This window comes from Podarcis tiliguerta (genome assembly GCF_965153285.1).
Source record: "Podarcis tiliguerta genome assembly, chromosome: 10".
Classification (NCBI taxonomy): Eukaryota; Metazoa; Chordata; class Lepidosauria; order Squamata; family Lacertidae; genus Podarcis; species Podarcis tiliguerta.
This window is the reverse complement of record NC_139543.1, coordinates 8163758-8190692: the sequence shown is the minus strand read 5'-3', so window position 1 is coordinate 8190692 and position 26935 is coordinate 8163758. Positions and strand designations below refer to the sequence as shown.

The following is a 26935-nucleotide window of genomic DNA, read 5'->3' as shown; positions in this document are numbered from 1 at the left end:
ACGACCACTTCTTAAAGCTCTAGCAAAGCTACAGCTTAGTACCTTGTCAACAACTAACATCCTGGAAATGCCAGAGCAAATAATGATGTTTTAGTTGCTTTCAGCCAGGCTGTCCTACACCTGAACTGTGGGACAGATAAAAGCAAGTTTGCAGGCACCACCAGTCAGCTGGTTGACAAAGCACAGGGCAAGGCAGTGCTTTGAAAGGGGCTTCTGAAGACTCCTGCAGGCAAAAATAAAAAATCATCTGGTGTCAATGTATCTTCAGATAATTGACAGGTGGGCAACTCCACCCAGTCAAATTTGTCCCATGAGCTGCGGGGGGAGCGAATCATAGAACTGTAAAGCTGGAAGGGCCCCCTAGGGTCATAGAATCATAGAATAGAATCATAGAATCATAGAGTTGGAAGAGACCACAAGGGCCATCGAGTCCAACCCCCTGCCAAGCAGTAAACACCATCAGAGCACTCCTGACATATGGTTGTCAAGCCTCTGCTTAAAGACCTCCAAAGAAGGAGACTCCACTACACTCCTTGGCGGCAAATTCCACTGCCGAACAGCTCTTACTGTCAGGAAGTTCTTCCTAATGTTTAGGTGGAATCTTCTTTCTTGTAGTTTGGATCCATTGCTCCGTGTCCGCTTCTCTGGAGCAGCAGAAAACAACCTTTCTCCCTCCTCTATGTGACATCCTTTTATATATTTGAACATGGCTATCATATCACCCCTTAACCTCCTCTTCTCCAGGCTAAACATGCCCAGCTCCCTTAGCCGTTCCTCATAAGGCATAGTTTCCAGGCCTTTGACCATTTTGGTTGCCCTCCTCTGGACACGTTCCAGTTTGTCAGTGTCCTTCTTGAACTGTGGTGCCCAGAACTGGACACAGTGCTCCAGGTGAGGTCTGACCAGAGCAGAATACAGTGGCACTATTACTTCCCTTGATCTAGATGCTATACTCCTATTGGTGCAGCCCAGAATTGCATTGGCTTTTTTTTTTTTTTTTTAGTCCAACCCCTTGCCATACAGGAATCTCAGCTAAAGCATCCATGACAGATGGCCATCCAACCTCTACTTAAAAACCTCCAAGGAAGGCCAGTCCACAACCTCCTGAGGGAATTCGTTCCACAGTCAAACAGCTCGTACTCTCAAAAAGTTCTTCCTGACACTTAGTCAGAATCTCCTTTCTTGTGACTTGAAGCCACTGGTTCGAGTCCTACCCTCTAGAGCAGGAGAAAACAAGCTTGCTCCATCTTCCATGTGACAGCCCTTCAGATAATCAAAGTTGGCTATCATATCTCCTTTTAGTCTCCTCTTTTCTAGGCTAAACATTCCTAACTCCTTCAAATATTCTTCATAAGGCTTGGTTTCTAGATCCTTGATCATCTTAGTTACCCTCCTCTGCACATGTTCCCGCTTGTCAACACCTTTCTTAAATTGTGGCACCACAGTATTCCATGTGTGGTCTGACAAAGGCAAAATAAAGCGGTACTATTACTTCCCTTGATCTGGACACTATACAGTACCTCTGTTAATGCTACCTAGAATAGCATTGGCTTTTACTTGCTGCTACATCACACTGTTGACTCATGTTAAGCTTGTGATCCACTAAGACCCCTAGATCCTTTTCACATATACTACTAGTCAGCCAGGTGTCACACATCTTATATTCTGCCTAAGTGCAGAACCTTACATTTGTCCCTATTGAATTTCATTTTGTTAGTTTAGGTCCAAGTCTCTGTTAAGGTCATACTGAATTCTGATTCTGTCTTCTACAGCATTAGCTACCCCTTCCCAGTATGGTGTCATCTGCAAATTTAATTAGCATCTCCTCAATTCATTCATTCAAGTCGTTTATAAAGACGCTGAACAACAGGCCCAGGACAACCGTGCAGTGCCCCCCTTTTCACTTTTTTCCAGGATGAGGAGGAAGCATTAATGAGTACTCTGGGTTCAGTCAGTCAACTAGCTACAAATCCAACTAAGTGTTATCTCATTCAACCCACATTTAACCAGCTTTCTCACAAGAATATCATGGGGGACTTTGTCAAAAGCCGTATTGAAATCAAGATACACTATGTCCACAGCATTCCCCTGATCCACCAAGCTTGTAACGCCATCAAAAATAAGTAAATGATATTCTTCTGGCTTGAATCTCCCTTTTTATCACAATTGATGAGAAATTGATGAGTTCCCCAATCCTGCTGTTTTGACTGATGGATTGCTGTCTTGGTTTAGTAAAATGGGATGTGTTTTTATCCTACTGCATTTTGATCTGTTGTTCACCACTGTGGAGGTCCTATTGAACTCAACAGGCTTTACTCCCAGGTAAGTGGGGTTAGGATTGCAGCCTAAATGAAATATTGGGGAGGGAGGTGTTAGACAGGATTATGTCAAAAGTAGAATTCTCACCAAATTCAAAAGCATTTTCATCTTTTTTTATGATCGAGCAACTTCACTTGCCAATAAAAGTTACAAGACCACGTGATATGAGCAATTGCAGGGGTTATTCTACTTCTCACTGCAAACCCACTCCTCACCATTCTGCCTTTTATAATAGGAGAGTAAAGAGCCACTTGGTCCATCAAATTCATAATCTCCCAAGCCCTGATAATAGACAAATTCATGTGACTACTTTTTGAGGATAATAAACTAACACAAAATTACTTTTCTCCACAGGGTTCTTGTGTTAAAAGAACCTTGCAAATGTGTGCACAGAGACAAGTCAGGAAGCTGCTGTGTTCTGAAACACATTTCATTTTAAGATGTAACATGCAATTTTACCACATTGGGGCATTTTCACCAAGGGTACACTTGTCAGCTGACAAGAGGAATTTTAATTTTTTAGTGCAACACAGGGTACTTTGACCTAAACACAAGTTAGCACTTCCCTCCTTTAAATTATGCCCTTGGGAATTATTAAAACAACTGATATACTTCCTTTCATTTCAAGAAGATGTACTAAGGTGGTTGACATACAAAGAAAAGCCAGCAGCAAAACAAGAATCCTATAGGGGATGGAGGTATACAAAAGCACATTGGTTGGTTAGAATGCTGTTCTACTACTCTTACACAGGCAAAGATTCTGTGGTTAAAAGGAGAACTTTGGATATATTGACTACTCCATACATTTATGCTGAGCAATGGATGGCTGCAAAATCAACTGGAAACTTGCACTTCTGAATGGACACAACAGACATGAGGTAAGTCATATCACCTAGTACTGGAGAACCTCAAGTCCAGGAGTCAACCTGAGCATTTTTGCCTGGATGAAATGTGTCACTGAACCCTGATAATGCTTTTTGCTTGCCAGGACTGAGGACAGAGTGTGCATGGAAATTAGCCTGCATAGAGGAGAAATTTACATTAACTGCTCCACCCACTTTTGCTTCTGGCCCCACCCACCACTGGCATGTCCCCCCTGTAAGGCTGTTCAGAACAGAATGTGCACCTCAAGCTGAAAAAGATTCCTCATTCCAACTGAGGGGGACCTGAAAGGCAGTACAGTGGTGCCTCGCAAGACGAAAAGAATCCGTTCCGCGAGTCTCTTCGTCTTGCGGTTTTTTTCGTCTTGCGAAGCAAGCCCATTAGCGGATTAGCGCTATTAGCGCTATTAGCGGTTTAGCGGCTATTAAAGGCTTAAGGGATTAACGGATTAGCTGCTAAAAGGCTATTAGCGGCTATTAAAGGCTTAAGGGGTTAGCGGATTAGCTGCTAAAAGGCTATTAGCGGCTTAGATCAGCTGATAAGCGGCTTAGATCAGCTGTTAAGCGGCTTAGCGATCAGCTGTTAAGCTGCTTAGCGAACAGCTGTTAAGTGGCTTAGGGGCTTGGGGAAAAAGGGGGGAGGGGAAAAAAAACCCCAGGAATCGCAAGACATTTTCGTCTTGCGAAGCAAGCCCATAGCAAATTTGTTTTGCGAAGCACCTCCAAAACGGAAAACCCTTTCGTCTAGCGGGTTTTCCGTCTTGCGAGGCATTCGTCTTGCGGGGCACCACTGTATGATCAGTTCACACATTCAGGTGCACCAGGCAATAGATGTATGCCCATCATGCTGCCCAAAGCATTTCACGTTCCCTTAAAAAGAAAAGAAAAAATGGAAGGAATATCCATCATACCTGAACTAGCTGCAAGAGATAATGAAGAACATCATCATCTTCTAAACCCTCCAGTTTTTGCACCGCCATCGCTCTCACGTTTTCATCGGAAAAGTTGCAATCTAGAAGTTGCATTGTCAATCCAACATCCAAGGTGTTTTGGTCCCAAGCATCTCTCTTGGATAATAATTGGTATGTTTCAGCTACTATTTCTTGCTGTCCCCATTTCACAGAGCTAAGCAGCTTAGGGTATGCCTTTGGGTGCTTTATACTTTCATATCGGAAATGCCACAGTAACTCTTTGTCTTCAGGGGTAAGTGGATTAAGCAGGTCAGTGGCTATGATCTCCTCAAGCTGTTTGCGCAGTTGGTTGGGCATTTCAGCTCTGGCCCTGTCCGCTTGTGGATCAGATGCTATCTTGTGTTTGGGCAAGGCTATGGGGTGGCAGTATTTGTCCAGGACAATGGAGACAGCCATGGAATTGTCCTTATCTGGATTTGTGGCTGAAGTAAGCTTATCAGCATTTATACTTCCCTGCTCTTCCCCTTTGCCTGGAAATTTCCACATATGAAGCACGTAGTCACCAGTCCGGAGCAGGGACCGGTGGTCTATCAACAAAATGTTTACATAATAGAGAAGCTGGGTTTTGCATTTAGCGTCAGAACTTGGGGAATCATGCAAATGGAGGTTGGCCTTTCCAGACGAAGCTGGTGCTTTGCCACAATATACCTGCAGGGTCAGAAGTGCCCCTTTGGGCAAGTCTTTAATCTTGATATCAAACTCAAGCCAAGTATTCCACAGGACTTCTTCAGTAAATGGTTTAGCTGTAGTTCTTTTCTGTGAAAGGAGCTGCTGCCCATGTTGAATATTAGCCTCAACAAAAACAGTAAGGTCTGTGTTTCTTGGAAGCACAGGGATATCAATGCCAATTATTTTGACCCTGAATTTCCTGTTGCAATCCCACAATGATATAGTGAATACTCTCTCGTGATCCTTGCCGTCTATTGTCAGCTGTTCATGGTATCCTGACACTCCAGTGCAGTCGTCCACTAAGGGCCACTCCTCTTTTTGCACCTCATCCTGGTTTGGGTCAGGTGGCTCATCCAGGACCAGGTGAATTTCATCCTCATTCTTGAGGCACTGCCTTATCCAGTGGAAGTTTTTGAGAGGTGTGTCTCCTACAATATACTCATCCCTGCCACTCACCCTCAGAACAAAGTTAAGCTCGCTGTAATCTTCAGGAATATTCATCAAAGATTTCTTCTTTGCCATTTTGGTGAAAAAACTCTGAAGGATGAGATCTGGACTGTCCTCAATAGGTACTTTAATCTTTTGGCTAGTTGTTCCTCTGTGTATATTTATTAAAATATTATTATTGACAATTTTACTAAGCAAGTAGTCTGGGAGTGGTTTGGAGGTAATCCAAGGGTGCATTGAATACAATTTTGGATCTCTGCAGGTTACTTCAATTGTCCGTGGAGTGACTAACCTGCGTCGAGCAAATTCCAGCTCGTCATCGTGAACATTACTGACATCAGTAACATCATAGCCAATCAAATAATTGAGTTGCTTTTGAAACTTCTGAACGTCCTCTGTGGGCTTCTGCTTTTGGATCACGTGAATTTTGCCCACTTTCTTCTGTAGCACTTTCCAATACAATATACAGTCAAGCGTCTGTATTATTTGATGTTTGTCATAAATTTCATACCACTGTCCCTTCTTTTGGTACTGAAGAACAAATTGATCCGGAGTGAATTTATGGTAGAAATCCGAGGTCTGGTTCCTCTCTATTGCTCGCATCCAAACTTGTGCTTTCATCTGCTCTACTGTACAGTTGCTGGCTATATCTATTAGCATGTTGCTTGTAGGTAGAATGAACTCAATGGATATCAATTCAGTTGAAGACAAGTTGCTTGCTGTGGAGTGTGGCTTCATCCTTCTCCTTCTTCGTTTGTTGTCGTCTCTCATAACAACAGGTTGTTCACTGCTCACCAACTCCATACCACAGGAAGACTAGGAACACAAGAGAAAAGATCAGGTCATTTTAAGTCCTTTGTTATCAGCATAAAAAGGTAAAGGTAAAGGGACCTCTGATCATTAAGTCCAGTCGTGACCGACTCTGGGGTTGCGGCGCTCATCTCGCTTTATTGGCTGAGGGAGCCGGCGTACAGCTTCCGGGTCATGTGGCCAGCATGACTAAGCCGCTTCTGGCCAACCAGAGCAGCGCATGGAAACGCCGTTTACCTTCCCGCTGGAGCGGTACCTATTTCTCTACTTGCACTTTGACGTGCTTTCGAACTGCTAGGTGGGCAGGTGGGACCGAGCAATGGGAGCTCACTCCATTGCGGGGATTCGAATTGCCGACCTTCTGATGGGCAAGTCCTAGGCTCTGTGGTTTAACCCATAGCGCCACCCGCGTCCCGTTATCAGCATAGTTCTGCTTAATTTTCAGTTAATTTTTTTCTGCTGAATTTTCATTGAATTCAATCATCACCATCAGGTTTACATAAATGACAGCAGACATGAGCCAGCCAAAGTTAAAGCATTTTTAAGTCCCTTTGAGTGCCTTCAATAGTATTTAAAACAGCTTAACTTCAGGAAAAAATGGATGCAATCCAGCCAAAAAGGCTATCTGCACTAATCACAAGTGGAGTTCCACTAATGGATTTCTCCTCTTAGCAGCAGAGGACACAACTCTTCCTGATTCCACCTTCCCCTGCAGCCACCCCATGCCCTTCAGAAAGCATATGAGAGGGTGGGGTACCATCTGGGATAGGGGGGGAGTAGTACAAGGTGGGGTGGGGGCTAGCCAGGTTTTCTGCCCCAGATGAAGCCTCCAGAGAGGTGCCATTGAGGTTCCCAGCCTGTGTGTACGCGAATGTGCACGGGGAGTGCCAAACTGGGTCTTTGTTTTGCCCCCTGGTGAAAGGGGCAGCTGAAGAGGAGCCTCTACTGGAGTCCCAATCTTTTTTTGGACCACCACCCCCTTGGTTCAATGCCCCCTGTCCTATGAAATTTCCTATGAAAACCATTATTCCAAACAGCAGTTTGAACACCCTCCCCCCGAGGGAAGATAATAACCCAATAAAATTCAAACAGTAAACATTAATTTTACATTTATTGAAAATCCAGTGGAATTTTATATTTGTTTTATCCAACAAAATTGAATTTAAACCAGTGAAACCAGCTCTTCAAAGTCTGATAGTCATTTTTACTTACAGCACACACACACTTGCTTCCTAGTGCCTGGTAATCCCCCTTCCCCCCACCTACTTTGGAAACCACTGATCTACTGGATCAGAATCCCTTCTGTCAATGGAAGGAGCTCTTTAATTTGCAGAAGGGCATGTCTAGATCCAACTCAAAGTAGGGTTTTTATATATAATCTATTGCCTCATAACGGCAGCAGATGACATATGGAAAAGCTTTCAGATTGTACTACAACACTATACTGATCTTCAAACTTCAGATTTGAGTCTGTGAACCCTAAACCTCAAGGTTAAAGAGATTCTTTCTTGGTTGAGTGAATGCTTTCTATTTCATTTATATCATCAACAAACTCATACGTAGGCTTCTAAGCCATTTGCAAAGTATAAATGCAAGTTACAGAAACATTTAAATTGTTAAAATATACAGTAAAGCAAACTCATTAACAACACCATGCAGCAACTAAAACAGAAATTCCAGATCAAGGGAAAGACTGTGTAAACAACGGAAGAACAGGATACTCATCCAGATATTGACCAGGCCAAAACCTGCTTAGCTTCAGGAATAGAACTTCACCTCGAACCATTTTCTCTGCTATTCAGCAGCTTCAGTTATCTTTTTTTTTTTAATTTTAGACTTTCTGCTTGGTTGGTTCTTAAATAAAACACAATCAGCACTCAAAAAAGCACCCCAAAATGCCCCTTATAATAATGTTAAATTATAAATCGCAAGCCATTCATTCAAATAATGTTTGCTAGGCTACTGTGATAATTACCCAAAGTTAAAAAAAATCAAAAATCCCCAGGGTTTGGTTGTGCTCAGCCACACAGTTTTTATTCTGGCTCCAAAAATACTAAAGCTGAAGCCTGGGAACTGAAAATATTTTTACAGCCCTGCATAAGAGATGTTAATATTCTTTCCCATCCCATCAACACCACAATTTATGTCACTTTTCTTTAATAGGAAATTAAGCACAACCTTTCCAAATATTTAAGTTGGCAACCTTTCCTAGATATGCTAAAACCCTAGAAGCACTCTTGAATTATCAGCCTCGTATGCCTGGATAACAATAATATTTAACAATGCCTTTACTCGCTAATTGAATCAGTATGCAGATCAGAAAGTATGTACTTAATAAATTAGCTGTCCCATGTATATCACTCTATATTTACTACATTTACAATAAAACACAAACATTGTCAAAACAATAACACAGCTTGTCAAAGAGAGGTAAAAAGACTCCACAGAAGATCGAAATGCATAGGCAAGAGGGTTTTAAAACAACAACAACAACAACAACAACAACATAGTTAAGATCAGACCTAAAACCATCTCGTCCAGTATATTATTTTCAAGGAGGAGCCAATCATGCCTTCTGGGAGCTCACAAGCAGAGAAGGTTGGATTTCCCCCCCAGTTTGTCTCAAGTACATTCTGACTTTCCCCTTATCTGCTAATGTCCTTACTGTTTCAATTCTGCTACATCAAATGAAATGAAAGTTAACCAAGCTAGACTATCCCTGGTTTAGTTTCCCCTTCTTATATAGAACTGTGTTGCTCAACAATAGCATTTTTTTCAGAATGGATTTTAAATGCACAAACCTACCTGTCGGTAACCCCTTCCCCAACTTTTAACTTCCCATAAAGCTTTCAAAAGAAAGATGGGAACACAACCAACCCGAAATGGGATGTCATAAACTACGGAACAGCATTCTTAGTTTTCTAAGAGCCAACTGATAGGAAACACCATTTTAAAACACGGATGCAACATTTAACAAAACATTACCCCCAACTGCAAAGCAGAAACTGAGCTCCTGGAGAAGACTCATCTGTACAGATTTTAAGTCTGGCTGCTTTAAAATGACAATCATTCACAACATGAAGAGTAGTTTGTATAGGCTGTTCCGCTTTTCTTGTTTGTCTTCATAAGCAGATGCAAAGGAAGTGCTCTAGTAACCAGGAAGGAAGCTTTAACCCACTTGGTTATAAAGAGGATTGCAATATATATATATATATTTGATGCTTTTCCTGTTACAAGCAGTCAAATACATGCTTACCGTAATAGCAACTTTAAAAAGAGGAACCGGTTTTTCACGCATACATGTGGAGACATACGCTAAAAGTTGCTCAAAAGAATAAATAGGAAGTGAATTAATTCAGCATAAAGGAAAACAGCAGACTATGAATCATATTTGGTAATAAACTATTCTTAGTGGATCCCCAACTGAACCATGCCTTCCTGGGAGGCACAGAACACTTGGAGTGGGTTCTATGAAGTTCCAGGGAGGGATCCGACTCTGAGGCAGGTGCAGTCTTCTTCCCAATCGCCACCAAGATTTAGCTGGGTTAAATGCCCCCTGACAGAGAGTCCTCCCTGATCCATGTTGGATCTAGAAGTCTGACCCATCCCAATACATTTTGCAAAGTGCATCTGCTTTGTACCAATGGCATTTCCCTATGTGTGATTTAGGAGGGATCAGAGATGCTCTGTCCTATTCTTTTTCTAATGCCAATGTTGGATTCATGAGCCCACCCATAGATCCTTGCACACAGCAGCAGGCTGAATGTACACAACATGCTTATGTGTAGAACAAATTATTGCTACTGGGTTGGGGAAGCTAGATGTTAAATCAAGCTTAGAAGGGTGGGACCGAGCTCAAACAGTCTGAGAAACACTGGCCTGCTAGTAACTTGTTGATAATAACAACCAGTACAGTGGTACCTCGGTTTACAAACTTAATCCGTTCCAGAAGTCCGTTCTTAAACCAAAACCATTCTTAAACTGAAGCGCGCTTTCCTGCCGCCGGTGCCCTTCCACCGTTCGGATTCCGTTCTTAGACCGAGGTAAAGTTCTCAAACCAAGACACTATTTCTGGTTTTGCAGAGTTTGTTAACCAATTCTTCTTAAACCGGACTCTTCTTAAACCAAGGTACTACTGTAATTGGATAAACACACACCATGTTGTTTAAGCTGTAAAACTTTCTGGTTCAGATCTAACACTAGATGTGTGTTTTAATCTCCTGTTGGAAGCCACCCAGAGTGGCTGGGGAGACCCAGCCAGATGGGCAGGGTAAAAGTTGTTATTATTATTATTATTATTATTATTATTATTATACTAAACCAAAGCTGAGCATCACATTAATGAGCCCCAGCAAGCCTAACTGAAGTACATGCTCCTATCCCACACTGCTACTTATGCCCGAGCCAGGAATCCTGGTTTAAAACAAGCAATGGTTAGTTGCTAAACAAGCCTGCTTGATTACCCATACCTTTATGGCAGTGGTGCCCAAACATTTTTCAAGGAGGGCCAGATTTGATGAAGTGAAGGGCCGTGAGGGCCAACCAAAGTTGTTGCGCTTTTTTTAGGGTTGAAATTGTTGAGCTTTTTTTTTTTTTTTATGGAGATTGCAGAGGAGCTGAACGGCTAAACGGATTATTTGCATCTGTCTTCATAGCAGAAGACTCGCGAGTAACATAAAAGTAATAAGGTGAAACAGGAGAGATGCGAGCCGGGAAGGGCGACAGAAGGGCCCGGCCGGGCGGCGACTCACCTCGCAGGCGGTGCGCCATCCCTATGGCCCAGGCGAGGCGGCAAGGTGGCGGCGACGGCTGCTCGGCGACCTCCTCGCCCGTCTCCTCGTGAGGGAAACACAGCGTCGGGGCGCCTCCGGCGGAGCAAGGCTGCTGGCCTTTGCCTTCCCCTCCGCCTTCCTCCGCTGGGCTGGCGGCTACACGGGCCACATGACGAGGTCTGGCGGGCCAGATTCGGCCTGCGGGCCTTGTGTTTGACACCCGTGCTTTATGGTATGAAGCTGGCTTGGCTAGCAACTACTGTAACCACTGTTTGTTGCTAACCAGGACTCACTACACCAAGATTATGTGAAACTAAAAGCAAGCATGACTCAAGGAGGGAGGAGCATGCAAGCCACTAGGGCTACATACAAACCATACATTTAAAGTACATTTGCCCCCCTCCCTTCCCAAAAAGAATCCTGGGAACTAGTTTATCCTTCACAAAGCTACAGTTCCCAGGATTCCTTTAAGCAGCAATGTGTTTTAAATCTATGGTGCATATGCAGCCTAAGTCATCCAAAAATGTGGATGGTTTAATGTTATATGAAACAGTATTTCCTCTTTTAAGCAAGCAATCTAAGGAAGTCAACAAATAAAGGAACTGGGCTTGTTTTTGATATATGTTATTAGTAACAGAAGCGATGCAGAGCACCAAGATCATTGGAATAGAGCAAGCATCTACAGACTATTGCTCTGGGAAATAAAAATGGAGGGAAGGTTTCGGGGCCTGCAAGAATACAGATGGTACACACCATCAATTGATGAGAAGATCTGCAGTCTTTTAATGAAACTATTACAGGTTCCAGAGATGTGTTTTTTGATTGATGGGTACTAGTCTAGACCAAGACAGCTAGTCACCCACAATGACATATACTGGGGTTTTGGTTATTCCCACCCAAATCTGAGTGCCCCCCCCCGAAATCTTGCAGAGGGCCCACTTGCAAGAAGATATTTTGCTGTCCCAAAATACTGCAGTCCTGAACTACAGAATTTGCTAATATCACTGAAACATTGTATTTTCCCAGAAGAAAAAAATGTGCTTGCTGTTAAGATGAACCAAGTCACCTCTAATGATTTTGTCAATTTGTACCTAATTCTGTCAGAGTCAAGAATGAGCTTCGAAGCTAACAAGCTCTGCTGGGGGGTGGGGGCAATCTTTGTGGTAGAAACAATTTGCCATATTCGCAGAAAGTATTTTCTTGACATAAAAACCTGCAAGGGCAACTCTGTAAGGGAACAAAGCAAAACAAAACAAAAGACAATGTGCAGTCACAGCAGCGAATTCATTTGGATCCAGCCCACTTAGCAGGCACCTGACAGCAAGGGATTTCAGCCATGTTTTCTACCTTATAAGAGGTGGAGCAAGTAGCAACATCAGTAATTTAAAGCCACTCAACATCTCCCACTTCTCATTGAGCATGAACTCTGGCTGTGCCTTGAAGGAGGCAAGCACGTGGTGGAAAAGAAAATGAGTAGGTGATGATTCGTTTAAAGGCTGTAACTAAAATGTTTTAAGAATTCTGGAAGCTGGTCCTTACTCTGCTTTGCGCTTAGCTGTGAATGCTAAGTATCTCTTGCAATTCACAGGGATACAGAAAGATCCCGCGCTCAGCTACTAAGGCAGAACATCCATCTTCATCATATGAGTGATGCAATTCTTATCTAACCTGGGATGCTACTCTCATCACTGGTTAGCAGGTCCACACTATGCATCTGAAGCATATTCAATGCACCAAAAGGCCTGCTGGATCTCAAACACTGGAGGCTAGTCCTTTTCACCCTTGCAACCACCAAACTGCTGCACCAAGGCCTAGGAATCCTCACTGTCATAGCAATGCTTGTTTTCATTGTAAGGTGAGACAAGGCACTGACAAATCAATCAAGATACTCCATTGACAAGGGAACCTATAAACGCACATGTACTGCTTCCAGCATTACCATGCAGGGCCCAACAATCTGGCAATTAAGCTGCTTTGGCTTCCAACTGGTTCATGCAATGCCTTCAGTATATTTGAATTGTTAAGATAATAAAACAGTGTATAATAAAGAGATGGCTGGACGGTGTTCTCAAAGCTACAAACATGAGTCTGACCAAACTGCGGGAGGCAGTGGAGGACAGGAGTGCCTGGCGTGCTCTGGTCCATGGGGTCACAAAGAGTCGGACACGACTAAACGACTAAACAACAACAATAATAAAGAGAAACGCTGGTTATGTTCATATGAAACATTTGACAGTTTCACATGTGCCTGAAACAATAAGCCAGGGAATGGACGGACTTGCAACAAGTACATGGAACAAATTATTTATGTCAACATCCATCTCCCAAAAGCACTGTACAGTAATTGGAGAGCCCTGGTAAAATAACTGCCTCCAATGAAAAACTAGATCTGTTCATCAAAAGAAGCTACTCCTCTCCTGCTCTTCAATTCACAGGGCATCACCTTTATCAATTTCAATTTGCTTTTTTGGTGACCTGAATCAACAGAGAAAAGCAAGGCTTTCAGGGAGTCCTTGCTCTAACTCAGAACACCTTGCTAAAACCACAGTTTGACTTAGGCAAGAAAAAGCACCTGCAAGGCACCTGTTTGAGTTGTGATAGCTTATACAGAGCCGCTGAACACCCCTATTAAACATGCTTTTTGCAAAACTACATTTCTCTTTTGTGCCCCTAATGTGCTATGAGAAACATTAATGACTGACTAAGGAGGAAACCGGTCTTCATTTGTAGAAATGAATGTTAAAACACACAAATAACTTTGAATATGTTACTGCTCATTTGAATTTTTTCATTACTAAAATATACTTCCAAAAAAACTGCGCCTGACATCTCCTAAACACCAAGCAGGAGGAGAGTTGTGTTTCAAAAAGGCATTCGCCCATGCCCTAATGTCTAGCCATGCAAATACTTATACACAGTCCCTTGGATAGAGCTTTTGCTTGTGTAAAGGCATTTCCAGGAACAGGAGCTTAAACTGGAGCCTAAAATAATGGGGCAGAGTTCGAGAGACTACAAAAAGCCTTAGAAACGCAGGGCAAGCGTCTAAAACACTTTGCGTCCTTTACATTTGTAATATGTAACTTCCAACACAAAAACACCTAACTATTCTCACAATCTATTTCTTACTCTCTTTGAGACCAGGGATAGCAGTGAAAAAAATGTGTGTTGGGGGGGTGTCTTAACCAGCAAAAAGTTTCATTTGCATCTACCAAAACCTCCGTGTGTGTGTGTCTTTTTGACACAATACCTTTCCAACTATTAATTTTTAGAACATCCTTTTTTTTAGTATTATTATTTCCCCCCGAATTCCCTATTACAGCAGCAGCGCACCAGAATGAAACTAATGTTCAACACGAGACCAGCGAGATGCCCAACCGATTATTCAACTTTTTAGCAAAGTTTTCTTACTGCTGCGAGACCCAACTACCCCAAAGTTAGGCGGAGAGTTTTGCCTGCCGCTTTTCCTCCTCCAGGTGAGGAGCTGGATGAGCGGCAGGTACGACTTTCTGGAGGAGGAGGAGGAGGAAGTCGCCGCCAGAGAGAACGTCGGAGCAGGGCGACGAACACACACGCGTCCACGCATCCACACATGCACGCTGCCCTCCTCCTCCTCCCGGGTTCCTCGCTCTACTTACTGAGGCCGCCAAGGGGAGAGCGAGCCCGCCTGCCTTCCGCCGCGCACGCAGGTTGCCTGCCTGCCTGAGCCCCGCAGCGAGGGCTGCGCTTGTTTACATGGCCGGCGGCCGGCTCGGTTGCCCCCGCGTCCTCTCGTTGCCCCGGCAGGGCCCTTCCCAGAAACGCCTCTGAGGAGCCGCGGCTTCCTTCAGGCCGGAGGGCGGGAGCTGCCCAGCACCTGCCCAGGCGGCGGAGGAGGCCTCTCTCTCGCCCCCTTCCTCCCGAAAGGCGAAAGGCAGCGCGGCCTAGGAAAGGCGGGAAGAGGGTAGGCCCGAGCCAGCGCCGAGCGGCTCCTTCTGAGGGGAAAGGAGGCCGCCGCAGGGCCCGGCCTGGGCCGCAGGAGGGTCGCGGTCACCGGCCGGAGGCAGGAGTTTTCTTCCTCACCGGCCCTCAACTGTCTGTCGTGGGGCGGAAAGCGAAGTTTGGCCTCGTGAAGAGTCCGGGGCAGAGTAAGGGCCGCCAGTCCGAGGCCCAGGCGAGTTCGCAGAAGAAACTTAGCTAAATAAAAATGCGAACCGGTCGGAGAGCGAGGAACGGATCCTCTCTTAAACAGAGGTTCAAAGGCAAAACGTTAGAAAGGGAAGGAATCCGTGCACAACTGAATAAAGTTCTGTGAGGCCTAAATAATAATAAAAACGCATAAAAACAAACTATGAGAAAGTCGCAGAATCATAGCACTGTAGAGTTGGAAGGGACCCTGAGGATCATCTAGTCCAACCCCCTGCAATGCAGGAATATGCATGTTATGTACTGAGTTGAATAGGATCCAAACTGCAGCAGTCTGATTGGTCCTAGAACAATAGGATTCAGAATGCAGCAGTCTGATTGGTCCTAGAACAATGCAGCAGTATGATTGCTTGGCAGGAACCACCCAATCATTCTCCAGATAGAAGCAAATCCACAACCTGATTGGCTTACAGTAGAATTCCGGAATTAGCCAATCATGTGCAGCCCATTGTGTAAATAATGTATATAAGGCAGATACTTTGAGGGGACTTTCATTCATTCCTCCTCACCACTATGAGCTGAATAAAGAGCATGAAATCACTTTGCGACTCTGAGTATATTTCAATGCAGCTGGTCCATACAGGGATCGAACCTGCAACCTTGGCGTTATCAGCACCATGGTCTAACCAACTGAGCTATCCAGGTTCAAAACTGATGATTCTGACTTTTTCCTAGGAAGACACAGCATTCTTTCTCAGGGAAGGTCCTCACAATTGCCTATTTATCTTGTCCACATAACACATAAAACACATAAGTTGGACTGTTTACCAGCAGTTACGCTTCTAAACTATACAATTGTCTTTAAGTTCTCTGGGCGGTTTACAATAAAGGGTTAAAACCCAAAAAGCAAAGAGGCAAAAACAAGACAGGTTTCAAGTTAGTGGTCTCTGCACTGCAGCCTGGAGATGGCACTTCCTTGTCTCTTGAAACAGAGGTGCAAACAAAATAATAATTAAAACTTACATGCCACCTTTTCAGCATGCCACCTTGTGCATGTTTCATCAGAAGTAAGCATTTCCACATTCTTCTTCTTCTTTGGCGTTCACTCGTAGCCGAGTAAGATTGTCTTCCATAAACACGGTTTTAACAATGAGTCCGTAAGTGACTGTGGAGGCCAATTCTGGATCCACACATCCTTCCACAGTGGGGACATTGGTTTCCGGGCAGGAGTTGATCACGGTGTGGATTTGCCAAGCGTGCCTTCTTCTTGGCACATTTCTCCCTTGCGTCCTGAGTTCGAGTGTCTTCAAAGCCCAGGACACCTTCCATGTAACAACTTCCAGTCTAACCTGACTGGCCTGGGAGTAAAACCCCTTTGAATGGGTATTCAGCCCAACCCATTGCATGGTTACTCAGAAATAAGTTTTTGTTGTGCTGAGTGGGACTTAGCAGTTGCGGATCTTGAGGCCTCAAATTTCAGCGGCACCCTGTGCAATGCAAAAATTTGGCACACACACACCAAACACTGCCTCTTGCCTTCCATACTGCATCATAGTTGCAGGACCCCTCTAGCGGCCCTGAGGCTCTGGGCCCAGTGCCACTGAATCAGTAAAGTAAAGGTAAAGGTACCCCTGCCCGTACGGGCCAGTCTTGACAGACTCTAGGGTTGTGCGCCCATCTCACTCAAGAGGCTGGGGGCCAGCGCTGTCCGGAGACACTTCCGGGTCACGTGGCCAGCGTGACATCGCTGCTCTGGTGAGCCAGAGCCGCACACAGAAACGCCGTTTACCTTCCCGCTAGTAAGCGGTCCCTATTTATCTACTTGCACCCGGGAGTGCTTTCGAACTGCTAGGTTGGCAGGCGCTGGGACCGAACAACGGGAGCGCACCCCGCCGCAGGGATTCGAACCGCCGACCTTTTGATCGGCAAGCCCTAGGCGCTGAGGCTTTTACCCACAGCGCCACCCACGTCCCTAGTGAATCAGTAGCGCTCCACTAAATCCACCTCTAGACTTCTAACTAACTGCAAGATAATTTATTTTAGGATTGCAACCTTAGCTGCAACTAAATCTAAATGATTTCAATGAGACTTCATTCCAATTAAGGCTGCAATCCTGTCCAAGTGCATACAGTGAGTCCCATTGAAAATATATCTCCCTCCATCCATAAACAGTGGTACCTTGGGTTACACGCTTCAGGTTACAGACTCCTCTAACCCAGAAATATTACCTCGGGTTAAGAACTTTGCTTCAGGATGAGAACAGAAATCGTGTTCCGGTGGCGTGGCAGCAGCAGGCGGCCCCATTAGCTAAAGTGGTGCTTCAGGTTAAGAACGGACCTCAGGAACAAATTAAGTATGGTACTTAACCTGAGGCACCACTGTATTCATTTAAATAGTACAGAAAAACACTGATCCCTCAATATGCTTGTTGAGTCAGTCTATACATATCTAATCAGTAGGGGCCAGTAAAGTCTTGTGCTATAAGTGCATTGAAAGATCGGAAAGGTTTGTGGGGTTTTTTTACATAAGTTTGAAAAAGATTTAACTTAAGATGAAAATGACAGCTGTTGTTCAATGTTCAGCCATACTTGTGAATATTTGCTAGGTGATTAATTGTTAAGTAACCACAACTCTAATAGTGAAACTACTACAGTCAGTTGAAGTGCTGCAGGTTAGCAGGCTGCCCCATGGGGCCTTGCAAGGAAAAGGAATCCTGAGTAATTTCATCCCCCTCAATGACTGGGCAACTGGACAAATCAGTTGTAAGGTCTAAAAGGTCATTAATTCCATCCAGCTTCTGTAATAAGATAATGTCTCAATCCTGCAATTTACTTGGGGTTATGTTATGGGAATCACACCTAAAGCCAAAATCGCATATAATCAAAACACATTGGATTCAATGGTCTTTTTCCTGCTTTTTGCCTCCTTTATTTTTATTTTATTATTTGCCAAGTGCATGAAGCTGAATGCACCCAAGTTAAATCGACTTGCAAGTTGTGGGCTTGCTGTGTTTCTTTTTGCTCTTGGTTTTAATGTATATATGGGGAGGGGGTTGTCTGTCTGTTAGTTTATTTGTTGGTTGGCAGGTCGCTTTGGATTGCCCTGGCCAAGATAAAGCAATAAGAAATTGAATTTATAATAACCTTACTGCTAGTACATTCACTGGGACGCAACTGGTATATTCACTCTCAATCTCTACTAAACTCAGCTAATTTGCTGCCACTTCAGTTTGCTTATCAACCCACTCTTACTGTATCTAATTTACACATGAACAATAAGTATAATGTGAATAATTTAAATTTTAGCAAGTAATAGCATATCTTATTTTAGTACTGTATTACAAATACAAATGATCAGGCTTTAAAAATAGATACAAAGATACAGCACAGTGGAATTTTCAAGTAAGTACAGTGGTGCCTCGGGTTAAGAACTTAATTCGTTCTGGAGGTCCGTTCTTAATCTGAAACAGTTCTTAACCTGAGATACCACTTTAGCTAATGGGGCCGCCGCCGCATGATTTCTGTTCTCATCCTGAAGCAAAGTTCTTAACCCGAGGTACTATTTCTGGGTTAGTGGAGTCTGTAACCTGAAGCGTCTGTAACCTGAAGCGTCTGTAACCCGAGGTACCACTGTAATTACAAGTGGGTTCTACTATAACTATACAGTGTGTGGCTTGTCGTACGTCAGGAAAATTCCTGATATGTCCTGGTTTTTGGAGTAAAAATGGTGTTGGGGGGATTTTGGCAGATCGGCAAAATGTCTGGGGAAAATTGGATGTATGGGAATGTGATGGAAGAAGCAGCGGAAACAGCAGTGAAAGCTGTTATGGGAGGAGATTTTCCCCCAAAAGCTCAATAATTTTACTTTTTGAAACATGGCAACCCTAATATATTGCAGTGTGGTATGCTTCAGTTCAGGATTCCTGTTACTTCATTACATTGCGCCTCCTATCTGGTTTTCCATTCCACACCCCCCAAACAGGCCATATGAATTCCATAGGCTCAGTTCTAATTGCGGGGGAGGAAACCCTGAAAGGTGTTTTTTTTTTACTTCTGCAAAACTTGAGTCCCCGCTCCACACCTACTGATATCTCCCTCTTGTGTGTGGGTGCTGTCATTTTGGCTGCGTAAGCCTAAACTGATGAAACAAAGTCTAAACGTCAGAAATATGAGACAACATAATAACTTACTTGCGTCTCACTCTTGGGAGGTGCGCATGATGTTCCTAAACAGTATCCAATTCCAAGTAATGACTCCACCTAGGCCTGCACATGTTCACAAAGGAAAATGTTTGAGGCCTCTGCCCCTACATTCAACCCATGCACACAAGAAATAGATCATAACAGTACAATATTGAGAAAAGTGTAACTCCTCTGTTACCTTTTAAAGCTACAATTAATTTTAGTGCATATTGTTGTCTTGTTTTATGTTAGAACATATGCCTAAACACAGCAGGGGGGGAAATACAGCCAAATCTCCCCATTTTATTATAGTCTGAAAACATTCAGCTGTGTGTTGTTGTTTTTTTAAAAAAACCTGCTATTAGTTTTTTTAAAAATAATCAATTTATACTCTTAGGTCATAACATGGGAGCAGGCTTCTGGTCAGTTGGCACCTCAAATTCTTACAAAACTGCAATGGATAACTTCATATTTCTGTTGCCTTTTTTATCCAGTATTAAAATTTACTAGATTGATATTCACATGCTTTCTTAGAATTTTAAATAAAAATATATCAATCCAATAGTGCTATCTAAATGCACAGATTAATGAAAGTGAAGGCCTCCGATTTGGTATTCAGATGAAGGAATTTTAATCAAAATTAGTCATGCACACAGGCAATCAATTTGCTAATATAAACCAAAGGAAGTGCAGTCCGGGTACAGTTATTTGCCCTGTATTTCTTTTGTGAGAATAATTACATGAGGCTTGTGATTATGAACTTACCGGTAAATGGGAACAATGAATTGCAAGGAATGTGGCACTGTGATTTTCATTCTGGCAAATATTTATCCATCTCAGGCTCTCTCTTTTTAAAATGCATATTTAGCTCCCCAGCTGAAACATAACATTTGATGACATTTGCTGTAATGCAGTAGGGTTGCCAATTTTGTTTTTCTAACAAGGCTCTTGACAGGCAGAAATTTCAGCTGAATATTTTCCCATTAACAGACACCCAAGGCATGCAGTCCTGCCAGGGGGGAAAAAGTTTTATTAATCCAATAACGTGTAGCGTCAACAATGAAGGCTTGATTTCCATTATTTTGTGTGTGTTTTTTCTAGCTTGTGCTCCTTACAATGCCAAATACATAAGTAGAGTTCCCCTAATATTATTACTAAAAACCAGAGACAGATCTTACTCATAAAGAAACTATATGGTTTCTCCAGGGGTGTCACTTGATCAAAGAAACTGTACTGTGCAATTGTGTGCATGTCTGTGCAGAAATAAGTACCACTGAGTTATATGGGGCTTACTCCCAGGTAAGTGTAATCCTATGCACATGCACCTGGGAGTAAGCTCCACTGAACTCAATAAGGCGTACTTCTGAGTAGATATGTATAGGACTGAACCATCAGGCTGAAAGCCTAACTGTGCCTACTTGGAAGTAAGGGACTTTGAAGTTGTATTTTGTTGGTTGATTACATTTCATACAAGTAAAAGCAATAGTTATGAAATCAAAAGCCTCATTTTGCTTTAAAATGGTAGACACATCTACCTGCCTGAGAGCAAAAATCATAGAAGAGCTATTGCTTTCTGTAGGAAATAAATTTGTAGTTGTTGTTTTTTTAATCAGCTACCTGATTAATAACTAATGAAACATTGTAGCCCTAGTTTTAATGGGAACATTTGCTCTTCTTCCAAGATAGAACAGTGTGAAATATCACAAGTTGGGTGGTGTTTAATATTTTCAGTGGCTTCACTGATTCTGATTTTACTATTACTCATCCATGTTAAACCATCCTCTAAAATTGCACTTCTACTTAATTATCATTTAAAATTGCACTTCTACCTCTTAAGTTTGATATTTTGTGTTCATAAAAGGGAGAAATCTACAATGTTGCCTGGGTAATGTAGAGATTAACATATAGTTGCACAATCCCAATTTCTGAGCAGTGTGAGATTCCTGGGAGAGTTTCTGGCATTCACCCAGTGTTCATGTTTCCTTTTGGGAATGAAGCACAGCAGGGAATGTGGAGTCTTTAGGATATATAGTTTATTTACACATATATACAACCTTAGCTATGATGAAGGGGTTTACAGCATCAACACCCAAAAAAGGTATTATTTCTCCCATAGCTGCAGCCCTGGATTCCAGAAGAAAAGAAAACATTGTGCTCTTCCTCGCCACCTTTTACAGCCTGTCATTCTCTTCGCCCCTAGGCCAACTCTAAAACTCTACTTCGAACTCTGGCGTTGTCTTCTAACTAACTCATTTGCTGTCTGGGACAAACTCACTCTCTTTTTGGCTTTCCTAGACAGCATCTTAAAAAGTAGAGACATCACCTTGCCAACAAAGGTCCGTATAGTTAAAGCTATGGTTTCCCCAGTAGTGATGTATGGAAGTGAGAGCTGGACCATAAAGAAGGCTGATCGCCGAAGAATTGATGCTTTTGAATTATGGTGCTGGAGGAGACTCTTGAGAGTCCCATGGGCTGCAAGAAGATCAAACCTATCCATTCTGAAGGAAATCAGCCCTGAGTGCTCACTGGAAGGACAGATCGTGAAGCTGAGGCTCCAGTACTTTGGCCACCTCATGAGAAGAGAAGACTCCCTGGAAAAGACCCTGATGTTGGGAAAGATGGAGAGCACAAGGAGAAGGGGATGGCAGAGGACGAGATGATTAGACAGTGTTTTCGAAGCTACCAGCATGAGTTTGACCAAACTGTGGGAGGCAGTGGAAGACAGGAGTGCCTGGCGTGTTCTGGTCCAGGGGGTCATGAAGAGTCAGACACGACTAAACGACTAAACAACAAGAACAATGGTTCATCACCTTCCTTTAATTTTTCTAATGGCCTATCAACCCTGGCCATTTTCTGAGCATGGGAGGCTGGGTTTTGGGATTATGAGTCTGGCATCCAGACCCTGAGCCCTGATTAGATGCTGACATCTACTGGACCCAGTAATTTAAGGGGAGTCTGGCAACCACAAACTCATAAAAATATATTGCAACAAAGATAGTTGCTGGCTTATTGTTCCTTTTCACACTCTTATGACCAAAAGAAAGGCTGGGTCAAATCTATGCAGACAGGAATATGTTTAGCTTTCAGCAGCTGCTACTGGACTTCATTGAACTCTCTCCCTTTGCTATTGGAATATGTGGCATTGGGAGTACAGTCGTACCTTGGCTCCTGAATGCCTTGGGAGTCGAACGTTCCAGCTCCCAAATGATCAAAAACTGGAAGTGAGTGTTCCAGTTTTCAAACATTATTTTAGAAGCCAAACGTCTGGCGTGGAGCTTCCTGTAGCCAATCAGAAGCCACGCTTTGGAAGTCAACCGTTCTGGAAGTTGAACGGACTTCCGGAACGGATTCTGTTCGACTTCTGAGGTACGGCTGTCTTATGTACTGAGTTGAATAGGATCCAAACTGCAGCAGTCTGATTGGTCCTAGAACAATAGGGTTCAGAATGCAGCAGTCTGATTGGTCCTAGAACAATGCAGCAGTATGATTGGTCTGCAGGAGCCACCCAATCATGCTCCAGATATAAGTGAATCCACAACCTGATTGGCTTACAGTAGAATTCCAGAATTAGCCAATCATGTGCAGCCCATTGTGTAAATAATGTATATAAAGCAGATACTTTGAGGGGACATTCATTCATTCCTCCTCACTACTATGAGCTGAATAAAGAGCATGAAATCACTTTGCGACTCTGAGTATATTTCAGCTGTAAATCCCGTAGATGAATCTGACCCCAGCAATGTCTCTGCGTCTCTTTACAGCTGTGTCTTGATACAGCATGACCACTATTGCATGCCTCTGGCAGGTTTGTGGTAGCTTTTTCTTATTTTAGATCACCAGAGTTTGGGAGACTTTTCACTAACTGTGAAGTGTAAATGTATGCGCAGTTGGCTGCTCTGTCCCATTTGCCTTTGAGAGAAAGCGACTGAAACTACAATCCTATACCTACATAGGGTAGAGATTCAATCCAATTTACAATAAAGGCACTATATAAAATTCACACTTGCTGAAACAATATGAGAACTAAAACACAGCGATTATTTAAAATTAATGCTTACCCAAATGTTGCAATGCAATTCCCCAGCCAATGTTTTAACATATATATTTATTTGGTGTGCATAAAATGCATACATTAGTGAAGATAACATACAAAAATACATTATATAAGAAGAAACTGGTTGCAAAACTGTGTATAAATTTGAACTAAAATGGTGAATACTTTTCGTTCAGATTTTTTTAAAAATTGCTGCATAAGTGTAGAGAATGGAATTCAAGATCTTAAAAATTAGAAACAGAAGCAAAGTTGGCATTGCTACTTCTGAGTAATGTTTAGGACAAGGATGAGGAAGCTTTGGCTCTCCAGATGTTTGTGGACTACAAGTTCCATCTTCCATGACCATTGACCATGTTGGCCGGGCCTGATGGGAGGCGGAGACCAGCAACCTCTCCTTTAGGGTTACGCTTCTAGCCACCAAAACAAACTGGGATTTGATAATATCAAGACATTCCTTTGGAATTCATTATTTCAGAACATTTTCATCAATGTTTATAGCTGTGAATATACACATTTTTTATTTTTTATTTTTTTTAAAATCACACACTGACACCTGCTGGACAGGTAGAAAATAAATTTGCAGTTTCCTCCCTTATCTTTTAAAATCATCTGTTTTTTAGATCTGGGATGTCAATAATGTTTGGGCATGTTACAACATTTGGGAGAGAATAATAGTGCAACTGCCATTAATTTTAATTCCTATCATTTTTTTGTCCGATTTAAAGACTGGGGATGCTACACAATCCAGACTTGGTAACTATAGATTGCTATTTAAAAACTGATGTTTTAAATAAGTGAGAGTTGTATTTAATTAAGTGCCAAGCAAAAGAAAGTTAGCGCTGAACTTATTCCACCTAGTGGGACATCCTGCGCAAGTTAAACTTCACTGTAGAGGATTAAAATTTATAAAGGATAGGACAATAAAGGTCATTTAGCAACATAATTGCATAATTATCTCTTGCATAATTGTTCTGCCATCAGATCTAGAATTACAGCTGAACAGGAGAAGTTCCAGTGGTAAGATTGCTTCTCATTTACAAACTTAAAGAGTCTGGTTTAGTAAGACAACCAGATGTGATGCAAAAGCTTGCCCATCAATGCAAGATTCCATACTGAAGAGTCATTGATATTACTCCTTAATACTAGATTGTTTGGTGTTGTGCAATCTCCATGTAAGCTGCCAGCAATAAAGAGGTGGTAAGATCTTTCTGAAGGAACTGCCACATGCAATGAATTACTGGTAACTGGTTGTTTCACAGCCTCATCAGCACAGAAGAGAAGGAATCTTGCAAATATTTTTGAGTTTGAGAGGTGTTAAGATGCTAACAAAGGGACGCGGGTGGCGCTGTGGGTTAAACCACAGAGCCTAGGGCTTGCCGATCAGAAGGTCGGTGGTTCGAATCCCAGCGACAGGGTGAGCTCCCGTTGCTCGGTCCCAGCTCCTGCCAACCTAGCAGTTCGAAAGCACATCAAAGTGCAAGTGGATAAATAGGTACCGCTCCGGCGGGAAGGTAAACGGCATTTCCGTGCGCTGCTCTGGTTCGCCAGAAGCGGCTTAGTCATGCTGGCCACATGACCCGGAAGCTGTACACCGGCTCCCTCGGCCAGTAAAGCGAGATGAGCGCCACAACCCCAGAGTCGTCCATGACTGGACCTAACGGTCAGGGATCCCTTTACCTTTACCTTAAGATGCTAACAATAAAGTGAATTTAAGCTGGCCTCCCTAATTTCAACCAAAATAGTTTAGTAGCTATTGTGCCAAAGGGCAGACTGCAGATCAGCTGAGATTGATCAGTGTTTCCCAACTGGGGGGGCATATGGCCCCCTGGGCCCCCCAGGATATTCCATGGGGGCCACAGGTGAAAATCACATAAACAGGGGGCCAGAGGACAAGACTAGGCAGCCACAGATAGACAGGCGTGAGAAGTGAGGCAGGAAGAAATTATTAAAAAAAAAAAAATCCCGATTGACTGGCTATCTGTTTGGCCAATCACAAGTGGGTAAGGGGGCGGCCCACCAGGGCCTAATGGTCCTTTTTGCCACATGCATTTTCTTGGAGCAGTCCTGGATTGTTTCCAGTGGGAGAGGACAAGGGCTGAGGCTTCCATTTTGACCAGTAGAGCCTACAATCCGAACTCCCCAGGCCAGGTAAGTGCGGTGGTGGGGTGGCAATAAATAACTACGGTGGTACCTCTAGATACGCACATCTCTGGCTGCGTATCTTTCAGGATGCAGACACAGCAAACCTGGAAGTATTTTTTTATATATTCAGAGAATAATAATAATAATATTTTTTTATTTATACCCCACTCTTCCTGGTTCAGAAAACTGGGCTCAGGACGGCTAACAACAAATTTAAAACACTTAATTGATGCTAAAAAAACAAAAAAACAAAAAAAAAACAGCATAAAATACAGTATAAAAACGTGAATAACAATAAAATAAAAAATCAATTTAGGGGGGAAATCCATCCAATAAACATTAGATGATCACCAGGGCTAGCTGGCTAAATTAGTCCTATTTGGGCCAGCAAGGAGACCAGGGGAGAATTAGCTGTGGGATCCCAGAGTGGGTAATCTTCATAAAAAGGGGAGGGAGAGGGAAGGAAGGGGAATAAAAGATCAGGCTAGGTTCAAATTGAAAGCCAGGCGGAATAGTTCTGTCTTACAGGCCCTGCGGAAGGAAGTTAAATCCTGCATGGCCCTGGTCTCATGGGACAGAGCATTCCACCAGGTCGGAGCCATCACTGAGAAGGCCCTGGCCCTGGTGGAGGATAATCTAACTTCCTTAGGGCCCGGGACCTCTAAACTATGATTATTCATGGACCTTAAGGTCCTCTGTGGGGCATGCCAGAATGATGCAGATACTTCTGTTCTGATTTATCATGGCTGCTGTTTCGGCCAACCAAACTTCTGCATATTCCTTTAGTAGTTTCATTAGGGATTGCTTCCTTGCAATTCATCGGCAGGAATGCTATATCATCTGAGAGGAGGTTTATAATATGAGATTGGCTGTAATTCCTTTAATTATAAAGTAGACTTAGATGGCATTATCTAGAAGCTTTATTGAGATGGTTAGTAGAGTTGCCAAAGTTTACTGCCTCCAAGTCCAGCACCTTAACAGGAGCTCAGTCTGTAGATCATACCTAGAAGATACCTGTGCTGTGAATAAATGTCACCTGCTGGTTTTTTTTCAGATCAAGCTGCTCTTAAATATATTGTTATCTAAGGAAGTGATGCTTCTGATCAGTATCCTGCAATTCCTCTGGAAAGGTGTAAGAAGAAGTTTCAAGGTGAGTCCGATACTATCTATGTGAGTCAATTCAAGATGAGTAATTCAGGAAGTATTTTGAGGACAGGAAACAAAGAAGCAGAAGGGCAAGAATTTGGAAGGAATAACTACCACATGTACATAAGCAGAGTAGCTGAAAGCAATACTATCAGAGACTACAATCTTCAGCATAGTTACCCGGAAGAAAATTATACTGAAATGAGCATAATTTGTTTCTGGGTAATCCTGGTTTGGGACGCGGGTGGCGCTGTGGGTAAAAGCCTCAGCGCCTAGGACTTGCCGATCAAAAGGTCAGTGGTTCGAATCCCCGCGGTGGGGTGCGCTCCCGCTGTTCGGTCCCAGTGCCTGCCAACCTAGCAGTTCGAAAGCACTCCCGGGTGCAAGTAGATAAATAGGGACCGCTTACTAGCGGGAAGGTA

At 43.1% G+C, this 26935-nt stretch overlaps 1 protein-coding gene across 3 annotated transcripts in view; it reads right to left on the bottom strand.

Annotated features, from left to right (window-relative positions):
- The window catches only part of PIK3CG (phosphatidylinositol-4,5-bisphosphate 3-kinase catalytic subunit gamma), a 28959-nt gene extending 13809 nt beyond the window's left edge, over positions 1-15150 (bottom strand). The window contains exons 1-2 of one of the 3 annotated variants that reach the window (XM_083401186.1): positions 14505-15150; positions 4112-6103 (exon numbers count right to left, since the gene is read on the bottom strand). In XM_083401186.1, the coding sequence (XP_083257312.1) occupies positions 4112-6091 (1980 nt within the window). In that variant the 5' untranslated portion in view covers positions 6092-6103; positions 14505-15150. Of the gene's footprint in view, positions 1-4111; positions 6104-9082; positions 9223-9353; positions 9655-14504 lie in introns of those variants that run through there. The other 2 variants (XM_083401185.1, XM_083401187.1) reach the window with 2 other exon arrangements.
- Between the last annotated feature and the right edge of the window lie 11785 nt (positions 15151-26935).